General features: G+C 56.4%; 1 protein-coding gene across 2 annotated transcripts in view; it reads left to right on the plus strand.

Moving 5' to 3' along the window:
• The window catches only part of SFXN5 (sideroflexin 5), a 128,203-nt gene extending 107,451 nt beyond the window's left edge, over nt 1-20,752 (plus strand). Inside the window, exons 13-14 of one of the 2 annotated variants that reach the window (XM_013967507.2) lie at nt 1,824-1,941; nt 17,816-20,752. In XM_013967507.2, coding sequence (XP_013822961.2) covers nt 1,824-1,941; nt 17,816-17,893 — 196 coding nt within the window. In that variant the 3' untranslated portion in view covers nt 17,894-20,752. Of the gene's footprint in view, nt 1-1,823; nt 1,942-7,997; nt 9,543-17,815 lie in introns of those variants that run through there. The other variant, XM_013967506.2, reaches the window with a different exon arrangement.

The raw sequence follows: 21,075 nt of genomic DNA on the forward strand, positions 1-21,075 counted from the left end.
CTAGAGAGCCTGGCCAGGGTGGGCGGTCTCAGTCAGTGTGCTTCCCCTAACACTACCAGGCACATAGTCCAAAGCTCACTGAAAGTGCAAGATGGAGTTTCCTTCTTTTTCAAGATGAAGTCAGCTCAGCCTATTCCTTTCCTCCCTCGGTGCCACCTAGAACTGAGGCACAGGGAAGGCCAGAAGGGTTTGAGTTTGATTTGGGCAATTCTGTCCCGCTGCTCTTAATCCTGCTCTTAATTCCCCTCGCCAGTAGATCAATTCGGGCTTAATTCAACAACTGGTCAGATGGTGGGGTCTGGGCCAGTGGGGAGGGCTGGGGGCCAGCCCAGCCACCAGGATCTCCCTCCTTCCAGCCGGAAACAAGGGCAGTAACAATAGCAACACTAACACCCCTCACTGAGCACTTGGTGTGTCCCCGTCTTTTACTGAACAGAACTTACAAGTAATTGGATCATTATTGGTACCTTAGCAGGCACATTCTGGGCCAGAGTGTCCCAGAGTGTGGTCTGGGGACCACCTGTTTCAGACTCAGGGAGGGTTCCCAGGTGTGGTACCCACAGAATCAGGATCTCATGAGGGCGAGGGAGTCTGCATTTTTAACCCCAGCCTGGGTATGAAAGTTGAAAACCACTGCTCCCAATTCTGCTGTCCCCTTAGAGCCAGAGTCGCTCTTGGGATGTGTGTCTGGAGGTAAAGGTGGTGTGGGATTTGCCTGCCCACACACTGAGGCACAGCCCCCAGGAGCGCCTCTCCCCAGCCCACTCCAGGAAGGAAGGGCAAGAGTCCCAGTTCCATCTTCTTCCCACAGAACCAGTCTTCCTCCAGTGAAGGCTGACGCTTCCCGAGGGCAGCGTTAGTACCCGCCCAACATCCCTTGGCAAATAATCCACCCTGCTGGCTCATCCCACCCCAGGTCTCCCCCAAGTAGATGGCCTGTGGTGCTCACGAGGACCCAGTGGATTATACAGAATGAGATGCTCTGATGGACAACACAGTGAAGGTGGACCTGCCAACCACTATGATCCCCACTCTGTCTGGAAAGCCTGTTCTGTCATGGGGCTGGGGGACCCGGCCCCAGAGGGAGGAGGCTTTCATACCCCTTTCCTCTCCAAGAATCCCTCCTCTGACACTCGCTGCAGGGAGGGGTGTTAGCTGTGAGCTGGTGATGATGTGGTCAGAGGGTCCATAGGCAGGAGCCGGAGCAGCTCAGTGACAGCACTTGCGGGGAGTCAGGAGTCCAGAGAGGAGCCCTGCCTGCCTCCTGCAGACTTGGCCTTGGGCAAGTCACTGTCTTCCTCTGTGGCTCTTGGGTCAAAGCTGACCAGGCGGCATGTAATCTTCCCACACCCAGAAGAGGATCATCTCCTCCTGGCTATGCACATGTGTGTATGCGTGTTCGTGCATGCATGAATGTGTGTGTGGTTTGTTCACTGTTTCAATACGTGCCACCTTCAAGGACCGTCTTCTTCTGCTGTATCCCGGTGGGGTCCCCCCAGCCCCTGCACAGGAGCAGGGGTCAGCAGCCTCCTCTGTTGTCTCCCCTACTTGGGGCCTTCTTTCCACAGTGGACACACAGTGGGGTGGGGCCCCCACAAGTGCTTGTTTATGAGCTGTGGTTGAGAGTTCAACCAGCAATGTTCTTCAAGGCAGGGCCTGGGGAAAGGGGTGCCAATGGGTGAAGGTCCCCAAGACAGAATTTCTCCACTGCTATTTGACTACTGGCTGGCACTGGCCCTTGGGCCCAGTGGGACCGAGTGCGGTGGCTAGTGGCCAGCTCACTGTCTCCGGGTTTCATGGCTCCCCTTCTCTCTCTTCCGCAGGACAGCTCTCCTGCAGGCTCGTCCCCGGCTGCTCCTCCCCGTGCAAAGCCTTGTGTGCCTGGCAGCCTTCGGTCTGGCCCTGCCGCTGGCCATCAGCCTCTTCCCTCAGATGTCAGAGGTCAGTGGAGGGAGGGGCTCAAGGGCAGGACAGGGAAGGTTTGCAGTTTGGTCATTTATAAACCAATACTTAGTGCTGACTCCTTAGCAAGGGGCTAACTTGGCACTGGGGTTAGAACATGAATGAGATAGGCGCAGGTTCTAACCTCAAAGAATCGAGGTCAGGAAGTGAACACAACGAAGCCACAAGGAATAACAAGTGAACGGTGAGTGGTGTAAGGATGGGAGGTGTTCGGCTGTGGGAGGGGATAGTAGAGGCCCAAACGGCGCCTAGAGAGACATGGCATTTCATGGGGCCTGAAGGATGGGTTAGAGCTTCCCAGGTGTGTAAAAGGTGAGGGGACACATAGGCTGAAGTCACCTGGTGTGAAGGTAGGCAACTGAGGAAAGCCTGCATTTCTGGCGGAGAGTGGGGAAGATGAGGGGCTAGGTAAGGGGGCCTAGGGTCAGGTGGTGCTGGGAAGCTGGAAGCCACCACAGTGGGTAAGTGTTACCAGAAGAGCTGTGCAGGACCAGAGTCCTGATTTTGAATGGTCCCTGGGCTTGCATGGTGAGGCTGGGCTGCAGCTCCAGAGGAGAAGGAGCCTTCAGGAGGCAGTGGCGCGCATCCAGTGAGAGGATGGTGGCTTGGACCAGGCTGTTGGCAGTGAGCATGGAGAAAAGTGGGTCCTTGAAGAGAGAGTTAGGAAGCAGCTTTATCCGGATTTGATGAAGAACTGCATGTGGTGGGAAGACAAGGAACCAGCAGGATATGCGCCCGGCTACCAGGCAGATGTAGGTAATGCTTAACAAGATGGAGACACGGAGGAGCTGACATGCGGGAAGACAGCGAGTGGAGCTGGATGTGTGCGTGGGGCTTGAGGAGCCTGCGGAACATGTGAACGGAGGCGCCCTGTGGGATTTGGCTTTGGGTCTAGAATCCTGGGCTGGAAGGACAGAAGCAGGGGCCCCCAGCCTAAACAGTGGTGGAAGCCAGGGTAGCGGGTGGGACCAGTCAAGGAGTGTGTGGTGAAAAGAGGCCTCCGGAAGCATGCTGCCCGAGGACGAGTGGCCAGGGAGGTAAGGATAGAGCCAAGTGGGATTAGACGTGGGGGCGTCCTTAGACAGCAGACCTTCCTGTGAGGTCAAGCTCTGTGAGGTTGAAGAGTGTCATTGGTATCTCTGGACATGAAGGCAAACCCCATCCCAAGGGATCAGTGGGGCTCAGCGGGGGGGTGGTGGTGAGGAAACAGAGTGGCAGGCTGACTGCTTGGTCTAGAGGCTTGGGATGGAAAAGAGAGAAGAGAAAGGAAGCCAAGGGGAAAGAGAGAAGCAGCCCCACCGCTGGAATGAGATGTGGGGTCAAGAGAGGCTTTATTTTCACTGTTTACAAATGGGAGAGACTGGAGCTTGTGCAAATACAAAGGGAAGACCTCAGGAGAGGAGGACATTGGAAGGGGAGGATGGAGAGCAAGTCCATGAAGTCGGGGAGGCAGGGCACGGAAAGCAGTTCGGAGGATTCGCTCGGTTTGGTGACCCCTCTCCCCTTCAGTAGGGGGAGGCAGATGCGGCTGGGGTGGAGTTCAGGGGTGGGAGGTTAAGGAAGTTGTTCTGATAGCTCCTGGGGTCTCAAGACTGAGCAGAGGAAGGAGAGTGGGAAGGGGAGGTCAGAGGTCAGAGGGCCATGGAGAAGGCTGGAGAGCTTCAGAGGAAAGAGCAGGAGAGACCGGGGACCAAGGATGTCAGAGAGCCTGGAGGGCAGGGCCAGGGGTCAGCGGAGGGTATGGCTGGGGGAGGGTTCAGGGCTGTGGGGGTGGCCAGGGATCATCTACCCAGAGGTGCGGGGCCAGCTCCAGTTTTGTCTGGCTGGGTGAGGCATTTGGGAGGCTGGTACGAGTTCAGGAGGAGCAGAGGACCCCAGAATCTTAGCTGGGTTGGGGTGAAGAAGCACTAGCAAGCTGAGTGAGAAGAGCAAGTTTTGGTGCAGAGTCAGACCTCCGGAGGCAAAGAACGACCGTGGGGTCATGAACTCATGGGAGGATGGCGGCGGTGGCTGCAGCACTGACCCTGCTCAGTCCTCGCCAGAGCGGCTGGGAGGGGTACCGGTTCCCCCAGGGAAGCTGAGGAAGGTGAAAATAAGGTCCTGGGTGTTACACCTAGACTGTGAGGACTGGAGACATAGGGTCTTGAAGTAGGAGCATGTGACCCAGCCTCCAGGCCCCAAGGAGGGTATGGACTGGTGTCACTTCCCTCCACTGAGTCCCAGAGTTTTAGGAGGAAGCTATAACGGGAAGGGGCTCCTGTCTTGGGGGCCAGCCCAAGGCACATGGATGGAAGGCAGTATCCTCATGCCCATGGGGCCCAGCCTTGCTACAAAGCTGGGGTACCCTTCCAAACCTTATAGCTCACTCCCAACGCTGAACAGCTGTATCCTGATGCTTGCTGCTGCTACTGCTGCTAAGTCACTTCAGTCGTGTCTGACTCTGTGTAACCCCATAGACGGCAGCCCATGAGGCTTCACCGTCCCTGGGATTCTCCAGGCAAGAACACTGGAGTGGGTTTCCATTTCCTTCTGCAATGCATGAAAGCGAAAAGTGAAAGTGAAGTCGCTCAGTCATGTCTGAATCTTAGCGACCCCATGGACTGCAGCCCACCAGGCTCCTCCGTCCATGGGATTTTCCAGGCAAAAGTACTGGAGTGGGATGCCATTGCCTATCCTGATGCTTAGGGACTCCAAATGGAGCTGGGGGTTCCAGGTTGCCTGGGAGCTCTGAAGATGGGAGGGAGGGCACTTCTTAGTGGTCCCAGCATCCCCATGTGGAAGGCCCGAGCCCACGCTCTCCCTGGTCATAAACTGCATCTCCATGCCGTTGGGCCGTGTCTGCAGTTCTGGGCGAGAGTTGAGTGCCCCAGGTGCTTGCAAGCACCCCTGTGTTCAGAAGCCTCGAGTAGCTCCCATAGCTCTGCCTGACTGCACAGGGGAGGGACCCAGGGCAGAGAAAGCTCACGAGGGAACTGGAGCCTGTCTCACTGGAAGAATTTTCAAGGTCATCCAGTTTAGTACCCCCCTGGCTCTCTGTGGGGGGAAATGGAGGCCCAGAGAAGCTGAGGGTCCAGCCCAGAGTCATAGATAAGCCAGGAACTGATGTGGGAGAACACCTCAGAGGCCAGTTCAGAGCTCCCAGGAGGTGTTGCATCTGCTTGTTTCATGGGATTTTTCCCTCTCACTCTTTTCACCTACCCTGGGGCAGTGAGAGAGGAGGGAGCTGGGGCCCCCCTGTGCTGCTGGAGTCTAGAGCTGTAGGTCTTTGGAGGGTGCTCCTCTGGGACACATAACAGAGAAATGGCTGTAGTCCAGCCGCTCCAGCCTCCAGCGCTGGCTGCCGAGAGGTGGTCTAAGGAGCAATGTCCAGGCTCCTTCCTTCCCCCATGCCTGCCACAAATAGGCGTGGAAGTTAGTTCTGGGTGTCTAACCAAAGTTCCTTTCATTGCAACCCAAGCCTCTTTCTCTAGATTGAAAAGAGTGTAGTCATTTTGTAATAAATCTCCAGAACTTTCTCTGGGAAAGGAGGGTAGGGACGTGATTTTCAGGCTCCTCCTCACCTGCATCAACCCCACAGAATGCAGGCGAGCCTATGCATTATGGGGTGTTTGGAGGCCTGTCTCTGACTTATGGCATTAAGGCCATCAGGCCGAGAGGACTTGGTTCCCTCTTTCTTCCTCCCAATTAATTCTCTCTAATGAGGTGCTGCTTCTGCTGTGTGGGGATCATGTCTTACATCCCAGAAGCCAGTGGGATTTGCCACAATGAGTCTGGACTTGCTTGGGCTGACCCAACCTTGCCAAGAGCCACCAAGGCTGTCAATAGGAGTAATCGCTGGCACACTAATTAATTAATTAGGTGACCTGGAGATGGAATTTAGGAACTGGTTCCTAGAATGGCTGGCCTGCAGTGATTGGTGTGGGGTTTCCAACGCACTAACCCCAGAAGTTGAGGAAAAAACTTCAATCCCCTCTGCAATCTCTGGGAGAGTTTTGTCTATTCTTTTCAAACTAGTATTTCTGCCTATTAAAATGGTGCTAATTTTAAAATTAAAATTGCAAATGATAATAATTACAGCTACCATTTACTAAACATCTACTAGGCCAGGCAGCATGGTGGGGTCTCTGAGTGTCTTATATTAAATCTTCCTAATATTCCTTAAGTCAAGGGAGTACTCCTGTTTATTAAGGGGTGTTGCCTAGACAGTTAGATATATGTGTCTCAGGCTCTAGGGAGAGATTTTGGCTGGGGAACATGGAACCTCTGATGCATGGGGGAGACTAAAGCCCTGGAAGTATCGAGGTTGCCATGAGAGGCAAAAAAGCTGTCTTAAAAAGGGCAGGAGCAGCCAGGGGAGAAACCTGATGAGCGTTTTCATGGACACTGAGGACAAAGCCATTTTGAGGCGGAGGGGCCTCCCTGCAAGTGAGCTGCTACAGAGGGGACTAGCAGGGGTTGACGAGACTTGGCAGCCTGGGGGTGTAGCTGGACAAAGCTGAGGAGGCAAAGTGGTGGTCAGGATTCGCTCTCTGTTCCGAGAAATGAGCTCAGGAATGGGAAGCCACTGGAGAACAGCAAAGAAAATGTCACTCGCCAGTGTTCTGTGAGATGGTCAGGGGATGGGACACCTCAGGTGGCCGCTGTCCTGTGAGCCCGGGAAGAGGGCCGTGATGGGGAAGGAGTCATACAGCCCAGGGCGGAAAGGCCTGGCCTCCCCGGGGTCTGGGGGTCCAGCAAGCAGAGGGGCCTGGTTGATATGGTGGTGAAGTGTGGATGCAGAACATGACTCCTGCAAGGCAGGACCAGTATTATTCCGTGTTTACAACTGAGAAAACTGAGGCACATAAGCAATGTGCCCAAAGCCCAGAGGTGGTAATAATGGAGGGCTCTGTATTCACAGAAGGATTCCAGAACCCTCCCAGTCCACCCCCACCTTACTGTCAAGTGAGAAGGCACAGGTCTGAACCCCAACGGGCTCCTTGCTAATTTGCCAGTAGGAACTTTCCAGTGCCCTCCCCCAGCCCTCCTCCATGTCTACATTCACAGGGACCTTCTGAAGTCTGCCTTTGTTCTCTAACCCAGAGCTGAGGTCAGGTGGGCCTATAGGCCAGCAGTTTGGGTAGGAAGCTTCCTTCGGAGCTTGAGTGTGAGAATGAGGAAGCAAGGTCTGGCCTCCCTTCTGAGCCCCAGTCCTGTCGCAGGGAATGTGGGGTGTGTCCTGGTGGACCCTGGGACCTGCAGGTTAAGGCTACGGGGCATTGGCCAAGGCCAACTCAGCCAGGCTGTGCCCAGGCAGTGATGGGCCCATCTGCATCCCTGCCACAGATATTGGGGTGCTTTCCCCTTTTCCTTGTAATTGGGAGGGCCGCGTCATAGCCCCTGCTCTCAGGGAGCTCTGTTCTGGGGAGGCAGATAGAAACCCAATAACCAGGGAATGTCGGGTGCGGCGCAGCTAAGATGGAAGTAAAGCAGGGTGCTGTGCTGGAGCTCACCCGGGGCTGCGCCGGTCGCAGAGGCCACCCTGTGGCGTGTGGGGCCTGGTTTGTTTGACCTTTCTGGCCCTGCCCTCTCTGGAGACTGGGGCTCTGGGCTCCAGGCCAGTGTGGCCAGCTCTGTCCTGCCCCAGACACACATATACGCATATACGTGCTGGTGCCTTGGGTCCCTCGAGGGAGATGTCCAAGGTCCTGTCTCCGGGCCCGTGGGCTTGGCTGACCTGGGGATGACGAACGTCCCTCCTGCTCTGATAGCCAGCGTGCCCCACCTGGGAGCACTTCCAATCCCATTTAATGAACCTCTTGTCTCTGCACAGCAAGAAGCTGCACCTTTGGCAAGTGCCCTGCCCCGGCCCTGCCTGCTCTGTCTCCATCTCTCTTTGTGCCTCTCTCCCTCGATTCCTCTGGGCTCCCCCCACCCCATTCCCCTCTCTTCCCCCCGCGGTTCCCCCGGGAGCTTGGGGGGCTGGGGGACCGGGCAGCACATACAAGCTGGAGCCATTGTTCGACAATCTGTTTTTGTCTTCATCTTGTTGGCAGGCGGCAGGAGAGGAGCAAAAGGTTAATGAGACACTGTGCAGCGGGATTACCGCGACGGCGAGCGGCGGGCGGGCGAGCCAGCCGTGGTGACAGGGAACTAATTAGGAGCAGTTTAACAGGAGGAAAAAGTGAGATCTCCTCTTCACCAACTGTCAATAATTAGCTGGTTTGGTGAGGTTGAAATGTGTCCACAGGAAAAGGTGGGGCTTTTCTGTGGACGAGTGAGGCTCGGGGGTCCAGGGGCCCCTGGGGGCTCTGTCCTGTCCCTAGGTGGGGTTCAGGCTGGGGGCTGCCCCACGTGCCCCGGGTATGCCCTCCTCCCCTCTGCCTGGCATCCCCCCACCTCAACTCTCTGTGTGAGTTTGGGCTTCACCCCAAGACCTCCGTTTCCTTTGCCACAAGATGAGGGGTTAGAAGTAAGCTTTCTCCTGGTTCGGTCCATTAGGATTCTGGAAGTGAACCCATGAAACTGGGCCCTGGTACTGGAGTCAGGAGAGCTGATGGCGGGCTGTAGGACCTTAAGTCAGATGCTGACCATAGGGTGCTTCTCTGGTAATGTGGGTGCACCACCCTCTGGGGCCAGGCATGGCTTGTGAATGGTGCTGAGTGGCGAATGGGCAAAACCTTTCTTGGAACATGCCTTGGGGCCCCTGGACCCTCACTTAGCTCCTCAGCCCTCCCAGCAATAGAGGTGGGAAAGAGTGGCTGGACTGCCTCTGTAGGGCTGGGGGCTTCCCGAGTGTGTACACGTCTCTACTGTCTCTCCCCTGCACCAGCTTCACAGGGTCTGTGTGGGGCCAAGGAGTCTGGTTCCCTAGCAGCGAGGGTTGTTGCCCTGTGACTGTTGACTGTTGATTGTTGGTTTGTTGGTCCCTGACACCTCACCAGGGAGCCCCTCCTCTGTCCCTCCAGGCTCTGCCAAACACCTTGACAGGAAGAAAAGGCATCATCTGAGCTTCCCCAGGGCTTCCTGCTCAGAGCTCCCCTGTCAGCCCTGCTAACCCCCAACTTCTCCCTCTCAGCTGAGCCCTTCTTTAACTCAGCCCTGGAGGGTCCAGGGCACCAGAAGCTCAGGCCTTCCCGTGTCCTCACTCTAGTCATCCTGGTCTCAGAGATTGGCTTTTAGAAGTCACATGCATGCTATAGATGAGGTGTTTGAAGGTCAAGCTTAGCCAGGCCCCTGCTCACTCCCCTACTCCTCCCAGGTCCCCCTCCCAGCTTCCAAAGTTAAGAAACAAAGAGGCACACCATCCCTGTATGGGAAAAAATGTGGGTACCCCCAGTGGGTACCAGAGCCTCCACCATCTTTCTCCTCATCACTAGCCCTGAAGAAAATGATAGCAACCAGCTTGGCTGGAAGCTGTGACCTGCTAGAAGCAAATGTCTCGCCTAGCTTGCCTCTTTTTGTCTGAGGAAGCCTTTGAATTCCCAACCAAGAATGGAGAAGAGTTGAGAATGAGCTCAGGTTCATATTCAGGTCTTCCGAGGTGGCACTAGTGGTAAAGGACCTGCCTGACAATGCAGGAGACGTAAGAGACATGGGTTCGATCCCTGGGTCAGGAAGATCCCTTGGAGGAGGGCATGGCAATCAACTGCAGTATTCTTGCCTGGAGAATCCCATGGACAGAGGGGCGTGGTGGGCTACAGTCCATAGGGTCGCAAAGAATCAGACACGACCGACCTTAGTACGCAAGCTGTTCTGGAAGAGGTTCCTTCTCCAGGAAGTCCTCCCTGATGAGCCCCACTAGGATCTGTCTCACCCCACACGTGTAGACTCTGGTCACATGTTTCCTGCATCCCAGCTCCCTCCCCAGGATGGTAGTACTGTCTCCGGGTATCGGGTATCCCTAAGGCTAAGAACTGGTGCTATTTATCAACACCTAATGCAGAGCATGGCTTATCTGGGCTCACCTTGACTTGACTGCTTCCTGCTTCTCCCACTCTTCCAGGGCTGACCCAAGGCCAGAGCGATGTCTAGGGGGTATCGTGTCCCTCTTAGGTCCACCAAGATTGACCATCTCCGAGAGCAGGTGTTTGCTCCCCTCCAATCTCAAATCCATTTCCTACTTTGCTTGGAGATGTTTGTTTGGGGCTTTTCTCCTTTACTGCTTTAATCAGTCCCTATTGAACTCTGAAGTGGGCTATTTTTGCCATCAGAAATCTGCCGCCTCCCCGCCCGCTGCTTTCTTGGAGTTTGCCCACAGGACCCCCCAGGAGGGATGGATGGGAATGGCAAAGCCGCTCGGAGCCCAGGAACGCCAACGCCACCTGTCATGTTGCCTGTTCTGCACACCCCCACCCCAAACCTGCGCGTGCACGCAAGCCCACACACAAGCACGTGCACGAACATGCACACACGTGCCCTGGTGACAGGCATCAGCAGGGCCACCTCTCAGCCCATCCCTCCCCAGTTCTTTCCAGGACCTTCTAGAACACCTATCTAAATAGAGGCCAGGAAGGAAGGAGGCTTGGTTATGCAAAGCTTTTGTGGAGACAATTAAACGGGTCAGTATATGTGAAGAGTTTAGGGTGTACCTGGCCCACAGCAAGGGCGCAGTCCTGTGAGCCGTGAGGAGACACAGGCAAGCAAGACCTAGGCTGGTGGTGGGATAACCATGGAGTCCTGCCTTCCTTAAGCAGGTTTTCTAAGCCTCCAAAGTGTTCTCTCGTCCATTTCTTGGTATTATCCACATCGCAGCCCCAGAACAGTAGAAAATCTCCCCACCACACATACGGGGAAACTGAGACCTGAAGAAGATGGAGGCGGTAGAATGATTCTGAGATTGGCCCACCAGGGGGCCCCTCAGGAGTCCAAATGGGGAGGGGGCTCTGCACATTCCCTGGATGCACATCGCCTGGCGGGGGCGGGGGGGGGGATGGAAAATATAACATAGGATCCCTGGACTTGAGGAATTCAGTTTGATTCAACTTTTATCAAGGACTGACTATGCACAGGGTGACCGAAACTACCCTGAATGGCTCACACAGACGTGGGGAGAGGGACCCCGGGATTCACAGCTGGTAAGAGTACAAATCAGTGTGTAGCTGGGGGTGTGATGGAGATGAAACAAGTGCCAGGGGTACCAGAGGCAACAGCAATGGATTTGGTCTGAGACGATCAGGGGAGGCTTCCTGGAGGTGGCAGACAGCCTTAGCAGATTAGGCCTCAAAGCCTGAACATGTGATGGAGAGGAGTTGGTGAGTGAGGAGGCAGGAGAAGGTGGCAGAAGGCCTCGAGTGTGCAGTCGATCAGTCTGACATTCATTGGGAAGGCAGTGGGGCCCAGCGCCACCACGGGAGGCCTGACCCAGGGATCTAGGCTCAGGCCCCAGCTGCTCCCCAGCCCTGGCCTAACACCCCTGTCCCCTGAGAATGCTCAGGGTGATGCTCAGGCCCGGGTGTGCATATCTAAGCAGGACTTGAGGTCTGCCCAACCCTGGTGAGAGAGGGTGGTTTGCAGCTGCCCAGTGGGCAAGTTGGTTCCGTGCTTGGCAGAGTTGGACAAGTTGGTGCCGGCTTGGGCTTTGGATCTGGGTCAATGTCGCCACCACCTGCAGACCTTCAGAGGCCCAGAACCCTGACCAGGAGCAGGAGGCAGCTTTGAGCCATGTCACAGGGTCATGCGCATCACCCCACCCCCTGCCCAGCGCCTTTGAAAGGGAAGCAGAAAAGCCACCAGAAGAAAGGCAAGGAGGAGGAACTTCTTTGTAGTAGGTAAAAGCCCCAGAGAATGGGGCACAGACCGGGGATCCAGTTTCCTGTTTATGTCTCAGCACCTTAGCTCCAGGTTCAAATATGTAAACTATCCGCTGGCTGCGGGCTGCAGGTGTGTGTGTGCTCCCAGGCTGCAGAGGCAGAGGTGGCCCCACATGCATTCCTGCCTCTGCCCCCCGTCCAAGATGAGCCAGGAGACAGAGGCGAATAACTCAGGGTTAACCCTTCCAGCGCCACCAAGGAAGCCCATCCGGCCGCTCCAGGGTGCTCTGGGGCCAGTGGGCCTGGGGTACTCCGCGGAGGCTGGTGCTTCCTGCTTGCTGCCTCTGACCTTAGATGCAGCTGGAAGTCTGGGCTATCTGCTCCACGGGGAGCAGAGTCTGAGCCGGGTCTGGAGACCAGGGTGGGGCCTCGGCTGGAGAGGGCATCTGGATGAGGCTGTGGGAGCCAGGGTGCAGTTCTGCCTGGCAGTCCGTGAGTGTGAGCAGGACAGCACTGCTCATCCCAAGGCAAAGCGGGGCCGTCCCTAGCAACCCGTGTCTTCTTGGCACCCCCAGTTCTGGGGTGGGGTACCGTCAGCCAGTGCTGCTGGATCACTTCAGCCAGGGCTCTGGCTCCCCATCCTAGACGTCCCTTCTCTCGAGGCCTGGGCTGCTGGTAGACAGGCTCCTGGGGAGGGGTTTATCAGATGAAGGAAGGGACCCATAGGTTCCTGCAGGCCCCCTGGGCTGCTTGCACTGGGTCACCCTTCTCCCTGTGGCCACTCCTTGTCCAGCCTTCTTTCTCCTTGTCGCCTTCTCCCCAGAGGAGGCCCTTCAGAGCTTCTCTGTGGTCAAGCCCCTGCCCTTGGTCCCCTCCTAGGGGTTCTAGTCTTCTCGGCTGATGCTAGTGGCCTCTCCTTGCTACACTCACTCCTCTCACTGGGCCTTGGCCTCTCCCTCCATCCACAACCCACCTGCGAGCCACTGTGGCCATCACACCATTTGTTCTGCTGCTGACGTAGCACGTGAACCAGGGGGAGCCCCAGAGAACACATTCCCGTCTCTACTTCGGCGCCCTGGAGCTGGTTAGCTGCCCTCCCTCAGTACCTGAATCACATTCATTTACCAGCACAGCCCTGGATATGATTCTGTGGAGGAGATTCAGGCCCATCCCACCCCCCACCCCACCCACCAACTGCAAAGAGGTGATCATCAAAGGGTAGGTAGCACATATGTCCCTGCCCCAGCCTCCCCTGCTGAGCCCAGTGGTGAGGACCCCCAGTGGTCCCAGCATCCGTGAGTCCAGGAGATGCTGGGGCATTGGCTCAAGCCCCAGCCATGGTCAGAGAACTGGTGAGGCCTTAACCAATGACCAGTTGAACTGGCCCGTGATAGAAGTGAGAGGCTAAGTGAGGGTTAGGAGTCCTCCTGGATTCTAGGAGGTCACCAAATCCCACCCAAATCCCACCCAAATCCCTTTGTCAAGACCAAAGACATGCCGGGGCCATTCTGTTTGCCTGATGTCCATGCTGGCTGTTGTCTGTGGCGCCCTCCATCACTGTGTCCGCTCCTTGGGCTGGACCCCCAAGGCCACCATCATGGGCTTGTTCCCTACACCCGCCCCTCCAATGCGCCTGTTTCCTCGGCCTGGCGCCCTCCCCTGCCATCTGCTCTTCTGGGCAAGCTCCTCTACTCCGGGGCTCCGACTGCTCTCACATCCCGGGCTCACTCTTCTGCCCAGGGCCCTGCCCAGAGATCCACCCCCAAGACCTGCCTGCCTCCCCTGCTCCTCAACCTGGGAGACCCAAGCCTACCACACTCCCACTCCAACCCGCCCCCCATATTCCCCTGCCTCTGAGAATGGCGTCACCAGCCACCCCGGCTCCTGAGCTAGAATTAGGAATCATCCAACGCACAGTCATCCTGCACACCTCCCTCTCACCCCCACATGGAATTGGTCATCAGCTCCTGTGGCTTTTGTCTTCAGAAAGGATCCCTGCACACCCTCCCGTCAGCCCCCACTGGCGGCATCATGGGGAAGACCTGGCACCTTTCTCTGATGCCTGCAGCTGCCCCCTCACTTACTCCTCCATCCCACCACCACCAGCAAGATGGGGATCTTGGACCACCCCTGCTCAGAAGCCTTGCATGGCTCCTATTGCCCTCAGATAAAATGCTGACATCTTCAGTGGCCTGTGAGGGCCTGCCTGTCCCAGCTCCGCCTCCATTTCTTCCACATTCCAACCTGTCCACCGTTGCCCACACCAAACATGCCATGCTGGCCAGCTAATGCTTTTCTCTTCCCCAGCAAGCTTTTCCTGCCCTCTCTCATCAAAACGCCCATTGCTTCCTGGCTTTCCTCCCCTGAGAAGTCTTCCTTTCCCGTTCTTTCATCAGCGCATGGTAACCCCCAGTGCGTGGTAACTCCTCCCCAGTTGCCATGGCACTTTGTCTCTCTGGAATCCATCTGCTTTCCTGTCTGACTCCTCCCCTAGACTTGAAGCTTCTCAAGGGCACGGGCTGGTCTTGTCCATCTCTGGGTGCCCAGCCCAGTGTATGGCGTTGGCAGCCATAAGCATCTGCTACTTAAGGGCCGACTGAATTGAAATGAGAGGAAAAGCCTTAGATGCCATCTGTCCCCAGGTGCCTGCTCCTGAGCTGAGGGCCTCGACCACCGCCCTCCCCCGCAGCCTTCCCATTGCCTGCTCTCCCCCTGCTTCCCTCCTACCTGCTGTCCTCAGCTCAGTGGGGAGCTGGAGGGGGGCGCCTGGGTCTGCGACAGCTCCACTTAGAGGATGAGGTCTCATCTCCATCAGGGCCAGCGCTCTCCAGGGAATGGGCCGAGGAGGCTGTGGCCCTGGCCCGCGGTCCTCCACCACGGTGGTGAGCAGCCTCTCGGATTTTAATGCGGGACTCAGTGCTTCAGTGAAAGCCGGCATGGGAAGTTGCTAATAATGGCACTAAAATAAAATATGCTACATCTGTTATGGGTAGCAGAACAAAATTAGCTGCTCACACCTCTGACATCCAAGATGTCTTAACTTAAAATACTCCTTGGCTTACTTTACATCATTTACTGATTATATTTAAAAGAAATACAATTTTGCAATTACTGTTCTTTCCAGCGTGATATCTATGCATCATTTTCCTTTTATGTTTATATATTTCTCCTTCATTAGTGCAGTCTGAAGGGTGATTAGGATTCTTCAAACATTTTACAGAGGTTAAACGTTGATTAAGATTTAATTATTACTGTAAATAGCTTGGAATGACATATGGTGCAAAAGCCTGACATATGTGCATTTGAATAAATGAAGTGCTATTTCCCAGGATGCCTCAGTAGCTGTTTAACAGCTTTCCCGAAGGGTTATGTTACACCTCATGGTAAGATTGCTGGGATGTTATATTTTGTTGGTTTTTGCAGCTGAAAGCTAAGAACAGTTTTCCAGTTTTTTAAAAACATTGAATATTTTAAATACCTAAATTGTTTTGCACAAATTTTTGCTAATTTGTCTAACTAGGTTAAACATTTTCAAAAGCATTTAGATTTTTAAGCGTGGGCGCTGTGCATTGTGTCAGTGGCAGCATGGGGACGAGGGGAGCTGGTGGGGTGGAGAGGACTCGGAGGCCAGCAGGGTGTGCAGGGAGGAGGTGGTTTGAGGAGAGCGGGTGGGGAAGAGGCCTGGGCCCTGAGCCTGGTTCTTGTCTCTTTGGCCTTCTCAAGTGGCCGGTGTATTGAGGTACCAGAGACCACAGGGAGAGGGTCCCTGCCAGTTGCAATCCACAGTGAATCCCCTCTTGTCTGGCCTCAGACCTGACTGAGTTCTCTGAAAGCTGGGCCAGGCTATGGCACCTCCTGCCTGCTCCCCAGGGCTGCCATGTCTTGATATCTAGCCGGTACCTGGGACCAGGCTCAGCTGAGCTGACTTACAGCTGGTGCTTCCTGATTCAACCCGGGGCGGGGGTCAGGCAGGGGTCAGGCCGGGGCTCCTCACGGAGGAGGTGGTGCCTCCCTCCCGGCTCCCTCAGGTTTAGGGGCTCCGGCATCCCCGCTGGCTCAGCCCCCAGAGCTGTGGGTCAACATCCGGGCTGCTGTGGGGACTCCCAGGGGACCCCACCCTCCCAGTACTTTCTGCCTTTCTTCTTTCCACTCATTGACTCAACACTTGAGAGCACCTACCGTCTCCCGGCCTTGAGGATGCAGGATGCACAGCAGCATGCTCTCGCTGCCTCGTGGAGCTTGCGATCTACCGTGGGAAGAGGAGCAGGAGCAAGCAGTCAGCCTCAAATCATGTGCTACGACAAGTGTACAGAGGGAGGCAAGTGTGGGGCTGGAGAGGTGGCCACACCCAGCCTGGATGAGGGAAGATAGCTGAAGCAGTGGCCTGGAAGCTGAGCGGAGGTCTAGGGAATCAGAGTTGGCCAGGCGAGGAAGAGGCAGAGGGGCAGCTCAGGCAAAGACTTGGGGTGTGAATAAGCCAGTGTATCTGAGGCACTGTGATAGGCAGGTGTGGTGTGTCTCTAATCCCACGGACAGGGTGGCGAGTGGGAGGCAGGGTCTGGGTCCCTGAGGGCAGTGGTGGCGGTGAGCCCTTTCATAACAAAGAGAGGCATGATCAGACTTGCTGCTGAGAAGGCTCACCCTGGCTGTGGTGGAAGAGGGGCTGGAGGGGGTGAGACAGTGAGGGGAGGGAAGGAGAGTGGAGATCTGAAAGTCCCCGGGGTCCCTGGCCAGAGCACTGTTGCACGGTGGTGTGAAGCTGGGGTCGGGGAGGAAGAGACGAGGAATTCAGTTCTGTTCTAGATGGGTCGAGTAGAAGTACCTATGGAGCTGTGTGCAGGGAAGAAGGACCCCGAGACCCTGAGACGTGTCCAGTAGGTGTCACAAAAAGGGAGCTGGCAGTAAGCTTGGAGAGAAAGACTTTTGTGGAGGGGAGTGGAAACAGAAGCCAGGTTTGCTGTGGGTTGGGAAGTCAGTGGGAGGTGAGGAGCTGGAGCTGCCCCTAAAGGAGTGGGCAGCACCTTAAAGAAGCGTGGCTGTTATGGGGGGAGAGCCCCAGTGGCAGCAGGAACATGACCCAGGGTACAGGGGCATATCAGATGGGAGGTTCTCTGCTGATGAACAGGAGTCCCTGAAAAGGTGGGCACCAGGGTGGGCCATCTGGGAGTGGTCTCCGGTGGGGGGTCCTCTGGGGGCAGGGATAGCCACAGTGGGGCAGCGGGAGGACAGATCCAGAGCCGAGTGTGGACACAGGTAGGTCATGGGTCTGACGAGAAGCTGAGGGGTGCCCCGTGAGGCCTTCCGTTTTCACTCCGAGGTAGGAAGATGAGTGGGAAGCTGAGGACGGGGTGGCTGAGGAGAGCAGAGGAGGCTTGAGGCAGCCTCTGTGGAGAATGGGAGATGGAGCTGACCAACCATATGGCCCAGGGGTGGGGATTTTCTGGCCACTGTGAGGGTCCAGCCAAAGTCAAGGACAGTGAACGCTGAGCAGTCTCTGCTAGGTGGTCAGGTTCAAGTGGGGAGAAGGTAAGATGCATGATTGAGCTGCTCCTTCTGCCAGTCAGGCCAGAAGGGCCTTGCAGCTTGGAGAGGCTCAAGTGGTGGCCTCTCACATCCAGGCTAGAGGGGGAGGATGTGAAGAGAGCTCTAGAGAGTCTGAGGCTGGGGTTGGTGGTCTGGAAGCAGATAGGAGAGTGAGGAGGGTGCTTGGAGGGACAGGGGATGGAGGGGTGCAAGAGAGTGGGGTTTGGATTTGAGTTTGGCTGGAACAGCCCTGGGGGTGACCAGGCCCAGGGTGTGGCCTGGGCGTGTTTTGTGCACTGTTGGGGGCGAGGTCCTTGGAGATGAGGGAGACGGAGAACTCAGGAGGTAGGACTTTCCCCTACACGGACGTGCTGGCAGCGGATGAGGTACAGCTTTGGCTGGAAGGGGTGTCGTGAGCCCCCCAGCAGGACAGGAAAAGAGGGAGACGTGTCACGAGGCGGCACGCGTGGGCCCTGGTTGGGGGCTGGGGGCAGAAGCAGAAGCGGCAGCACCAGGTGGTCCTGACCACTGAGCTCCCCACTTGTCCCTTCCCTCCCGTCCCCTCACCTCTCCTCTTTCTGCTCTCACTCTCTCCTCAGATCGAAACAAGCCAATTAGAGCCTGAGATCGCCCGGGCCACGAGCGGCCGGACAGTGGTGTACAACAAGGGACTGTGAGCAGCGGCCGGCCGGCCGGCCTGGGGACAGAGCGCTGTCCAGGCCCGGAGTTGGGGGCAAGGAAGGAGGCCTGTGGGCTGCACCTGCAGGAGAGACACGCTGACCCCCACCCCAGTCCCAGGCCACCTGGGGGAGCACTCCCCCCACAGTGCTAGGGAGACTAATCTATTCACGAATTAACATAAGGGAGAAGAATTCTGACACATTTACTATAAAAAATAATCAAGTGCATTTCTGGGCCTTACGTGGGGTTGTCAAAACTCTACTTAGCACAATTATGTGTGAAGCTGAAAAATTGTAGAGTGCCCATGGGGTAGGGTTAGGATCCTTTTATACTTGATTTCTTTTTTATTTTTAATTAGAATCAAGCCTTGGTTACCGCTGCCCAGAGGCAGCAGGTGGTGGGAGGAGGAGAAGGCCTGGGAGCTGGTGGTCCTGGTGGCTGGGCTGCTGGATTTAAGATGCTACTGAGGCCAGGCCCGATAGCTGCCTGGGCTGGGGAGGGGAGGCAGGCGGATGAACCAGCTGTGAGTAAGTTCCTCAGGAAGTGGCCCAGGAAGTCAAGGGGCACTGGGAGATTGCTTGGGCAGCTGGCTCTGAGTGTGGCCAGCCTTAATTCACGCCTCTTCTGCAAAACCAATTCCTCTGCATGAAGCCCAGTGACACACTGAGGCTGTCGTTGCCCTTCATGGAGCCCTCATCCGTTTGAGACCCGAGATGATTCCGGCTCCAGGCAGGAGGCCCTAAGAAGCAGCAGTGCTTGGCGGAAACTGTACCTGCACCCTGGCCTCTGTGCAAAGGTCTTCCTTCCAGGCACAGGCTAGAAGCTGGGTGTTGGGGCTGAGGGTGGGGCTGGAGCCGGGCCGCCTGCTGTCATTTCCAGCCACTGGGTCACCTACCCAGCTCATCATTTCCAGAGCTGGAGGGTCTTGTGCCCAAAGCCCAGACCTCTAGGTGCCGACCTGAGAGCATCAACCCTGGAACGGCAGGCCCCAGCTCTGGCACTCATGGGCTGTGTGACCTTGGACAAGTCTACTCCCTTCACTGAGTCTGGAACCAGAGGACTGTACAGAGGCATTCCCACCTGCTCTTTCAGCTAGACTTCATCTTTGCCCGTCCTGCTCAGTTGCTGGGCAGTCCAGGCACATCCCCAGTGTGGACACTGGACTGGGAACAGGGCAGGCTCCTTTGGGAATGGCCAGCGGTTGGCCTCAGCACTGGAACCTTGCCCTTCTGTATGTGAACATCCTGGGAGCACTTGACCTTTGCCAAACACTTTACAGTTCTGAAGCAGGGGGCAGAGTGCCTGCCTGGGCCTGCGTGTGCACACGTGCCCGTGCCGTGGCCTCTCACTGTGCACAGGTCTCCGAGGCCCCTCGCTGCGGGCTCCCACTGGCAGGCCAGGAAAGAGGAGAGCTCTGCAGGAGCTTTGCAGAGGGAAGCAGGGCCGGCGGTGAGGATGAACAGAATAACCCCCCTGACACACCCCCGTCTGAAAGGCCCAAACAAAGAGGAAGCCTGGCCTCCAGGCATCCCTCACCTGGCCCTAGCTGGAGTGCAGCCTTTGCTATGCAGCCTGCAGGGCAGAAAGTGCGTGGCCATGGGCGGCTTTTCCTGTCTTTAGGGCAGGGCAATTGTGAGGTGGGCCTTCCACAGGCATTGACACCGCGTACCCCCAGAAGCCCCTGCTGCTCTCTCCTCCCAGCCAGACCCTGGCGCCCCCCAGCTAGTTCTGCAGGATACTGCTCTGAGGGCTCCCCACCTTCCGAAGGAGCAGCCCATCAGTAAAGGCAGAAGGTGGAGACAAGCATGGAGGGCCTGAGCAGTGTTGGATGGGCAGGTGGTTTCAGCTAATCCCCCTGTAATGGGAATGTGCTGCCGACTCGGGGCTGGGCATGTCTGGAGCCTCTCATGAAAAGCTCACTTCAAGCTCACCTTGCCCCACCTCTCACAGGGTCTTGTTCTTTTGCACTTTACCTTGGGACCAAAACTGCCCACCCCAGCCCCTCTCCCATCCCCTCCCGGGCCCTGGCAGAGACGGGGGTCTTTCCAACTCGGTCTGTGTGCTTGCTGCCCCAGCCCTGGGAGCCCTGTGGCCTTGGCATCTCATAACCTACTTACATCGTCTCCTGGGTGATTTCTGGCCATGCTCCCAATGCAATTTCATGTGAGCTAAGGGGGTTTCTCCTGGAGACAGGGGAGTGAGGGGTGGGTGGCAAAGGATCCTGACAGCTCAGTGTAATAATGACAGAGGTTCAGGGGGCCATGCTGCTGAGTCCTGGTCTGGCTGCATTAAATACCGTGAGGGTAAACTTTCGGTCAACATCCATCCTCTACTCTGCTGAGGCCAGAGGACAAGAGGCCTCGTGGGCAGATTGGTTCATATCTGGAATGGAGGCTGAGGCAGGACCCACTGAGGGCAGGGCCTGGCCCAGCTGTGCCATAGTCCAGGGCATGTCTGCCACTGACTCTTGAGCCCTGATGTCCCAGCCCACCCTCCTCTGGTCACTTGAAACATTCCCTCAGGCCTGGGGATACCCTGCTGCCATCCCAGAGAGTAATCTGAGAGCACAGGGGCTGAAAGCCCAACACGTCCAGATGACCGACCAACCCCGTTCCAGTTCCTGACTGTGAGCCAGCGGGTCTCCTGTCCTCACGGCCTGGGAGGAGAGGGGCCGGGTCACGGCAGCAAGGTGGTTCTCCAGCCCTGGGTCAGAGCGAGTGAAGCACCAGCACGCACGCTGTGTTCACTCCCAGGGTACTCTGCAGTGTCTTTTTAACCTTCTCAGAAAATTTCTCAAACTCTGTGATTTCTGTAATACTACTGAGCTGTGGGCAATAAATGATGGATTTAAGGCATCAGGGCTTGGCTTTGGGAATTGTAGATGGGAAGGGTGGGGGTGGGGAAACAGTGGCAACCAGCCAACAGCTGACTGAGGATTTTGTGGGAAGGCCCTGAGGAAGGTGCAAAGCTATCCCCTAGGAGGGTCAGGCCTGCTGGGAGGCCCATAGGGAAAGAGAGACAGAAGGATGGAGGAGCAAGAGAGGGCAGAAAGCTGGACGAGGGGGTGAGTTGAAACTCTGCCGAGGGACCCTTTACAAAGCGGGTGGCTGAATGGAGCACCCACTAAGGGCCCACTGCAAGAAAATGAGCAGAAAAGGGATTCTGGTAGATCCTCAGC

Source organism: Capra hircus, chromosome 11 (assembly GCF_001704415.2).
Source record: "Capra hircus breed San Clemente chromosome 11, ASM170441v1, whole genome shotgun sequence".
NCBI classification, from domain to species: Eukaryota; Metazoa; Chordata; class Mammalia; order Artiodactyla; family Bovidae; genus Capra; species Capra hircus.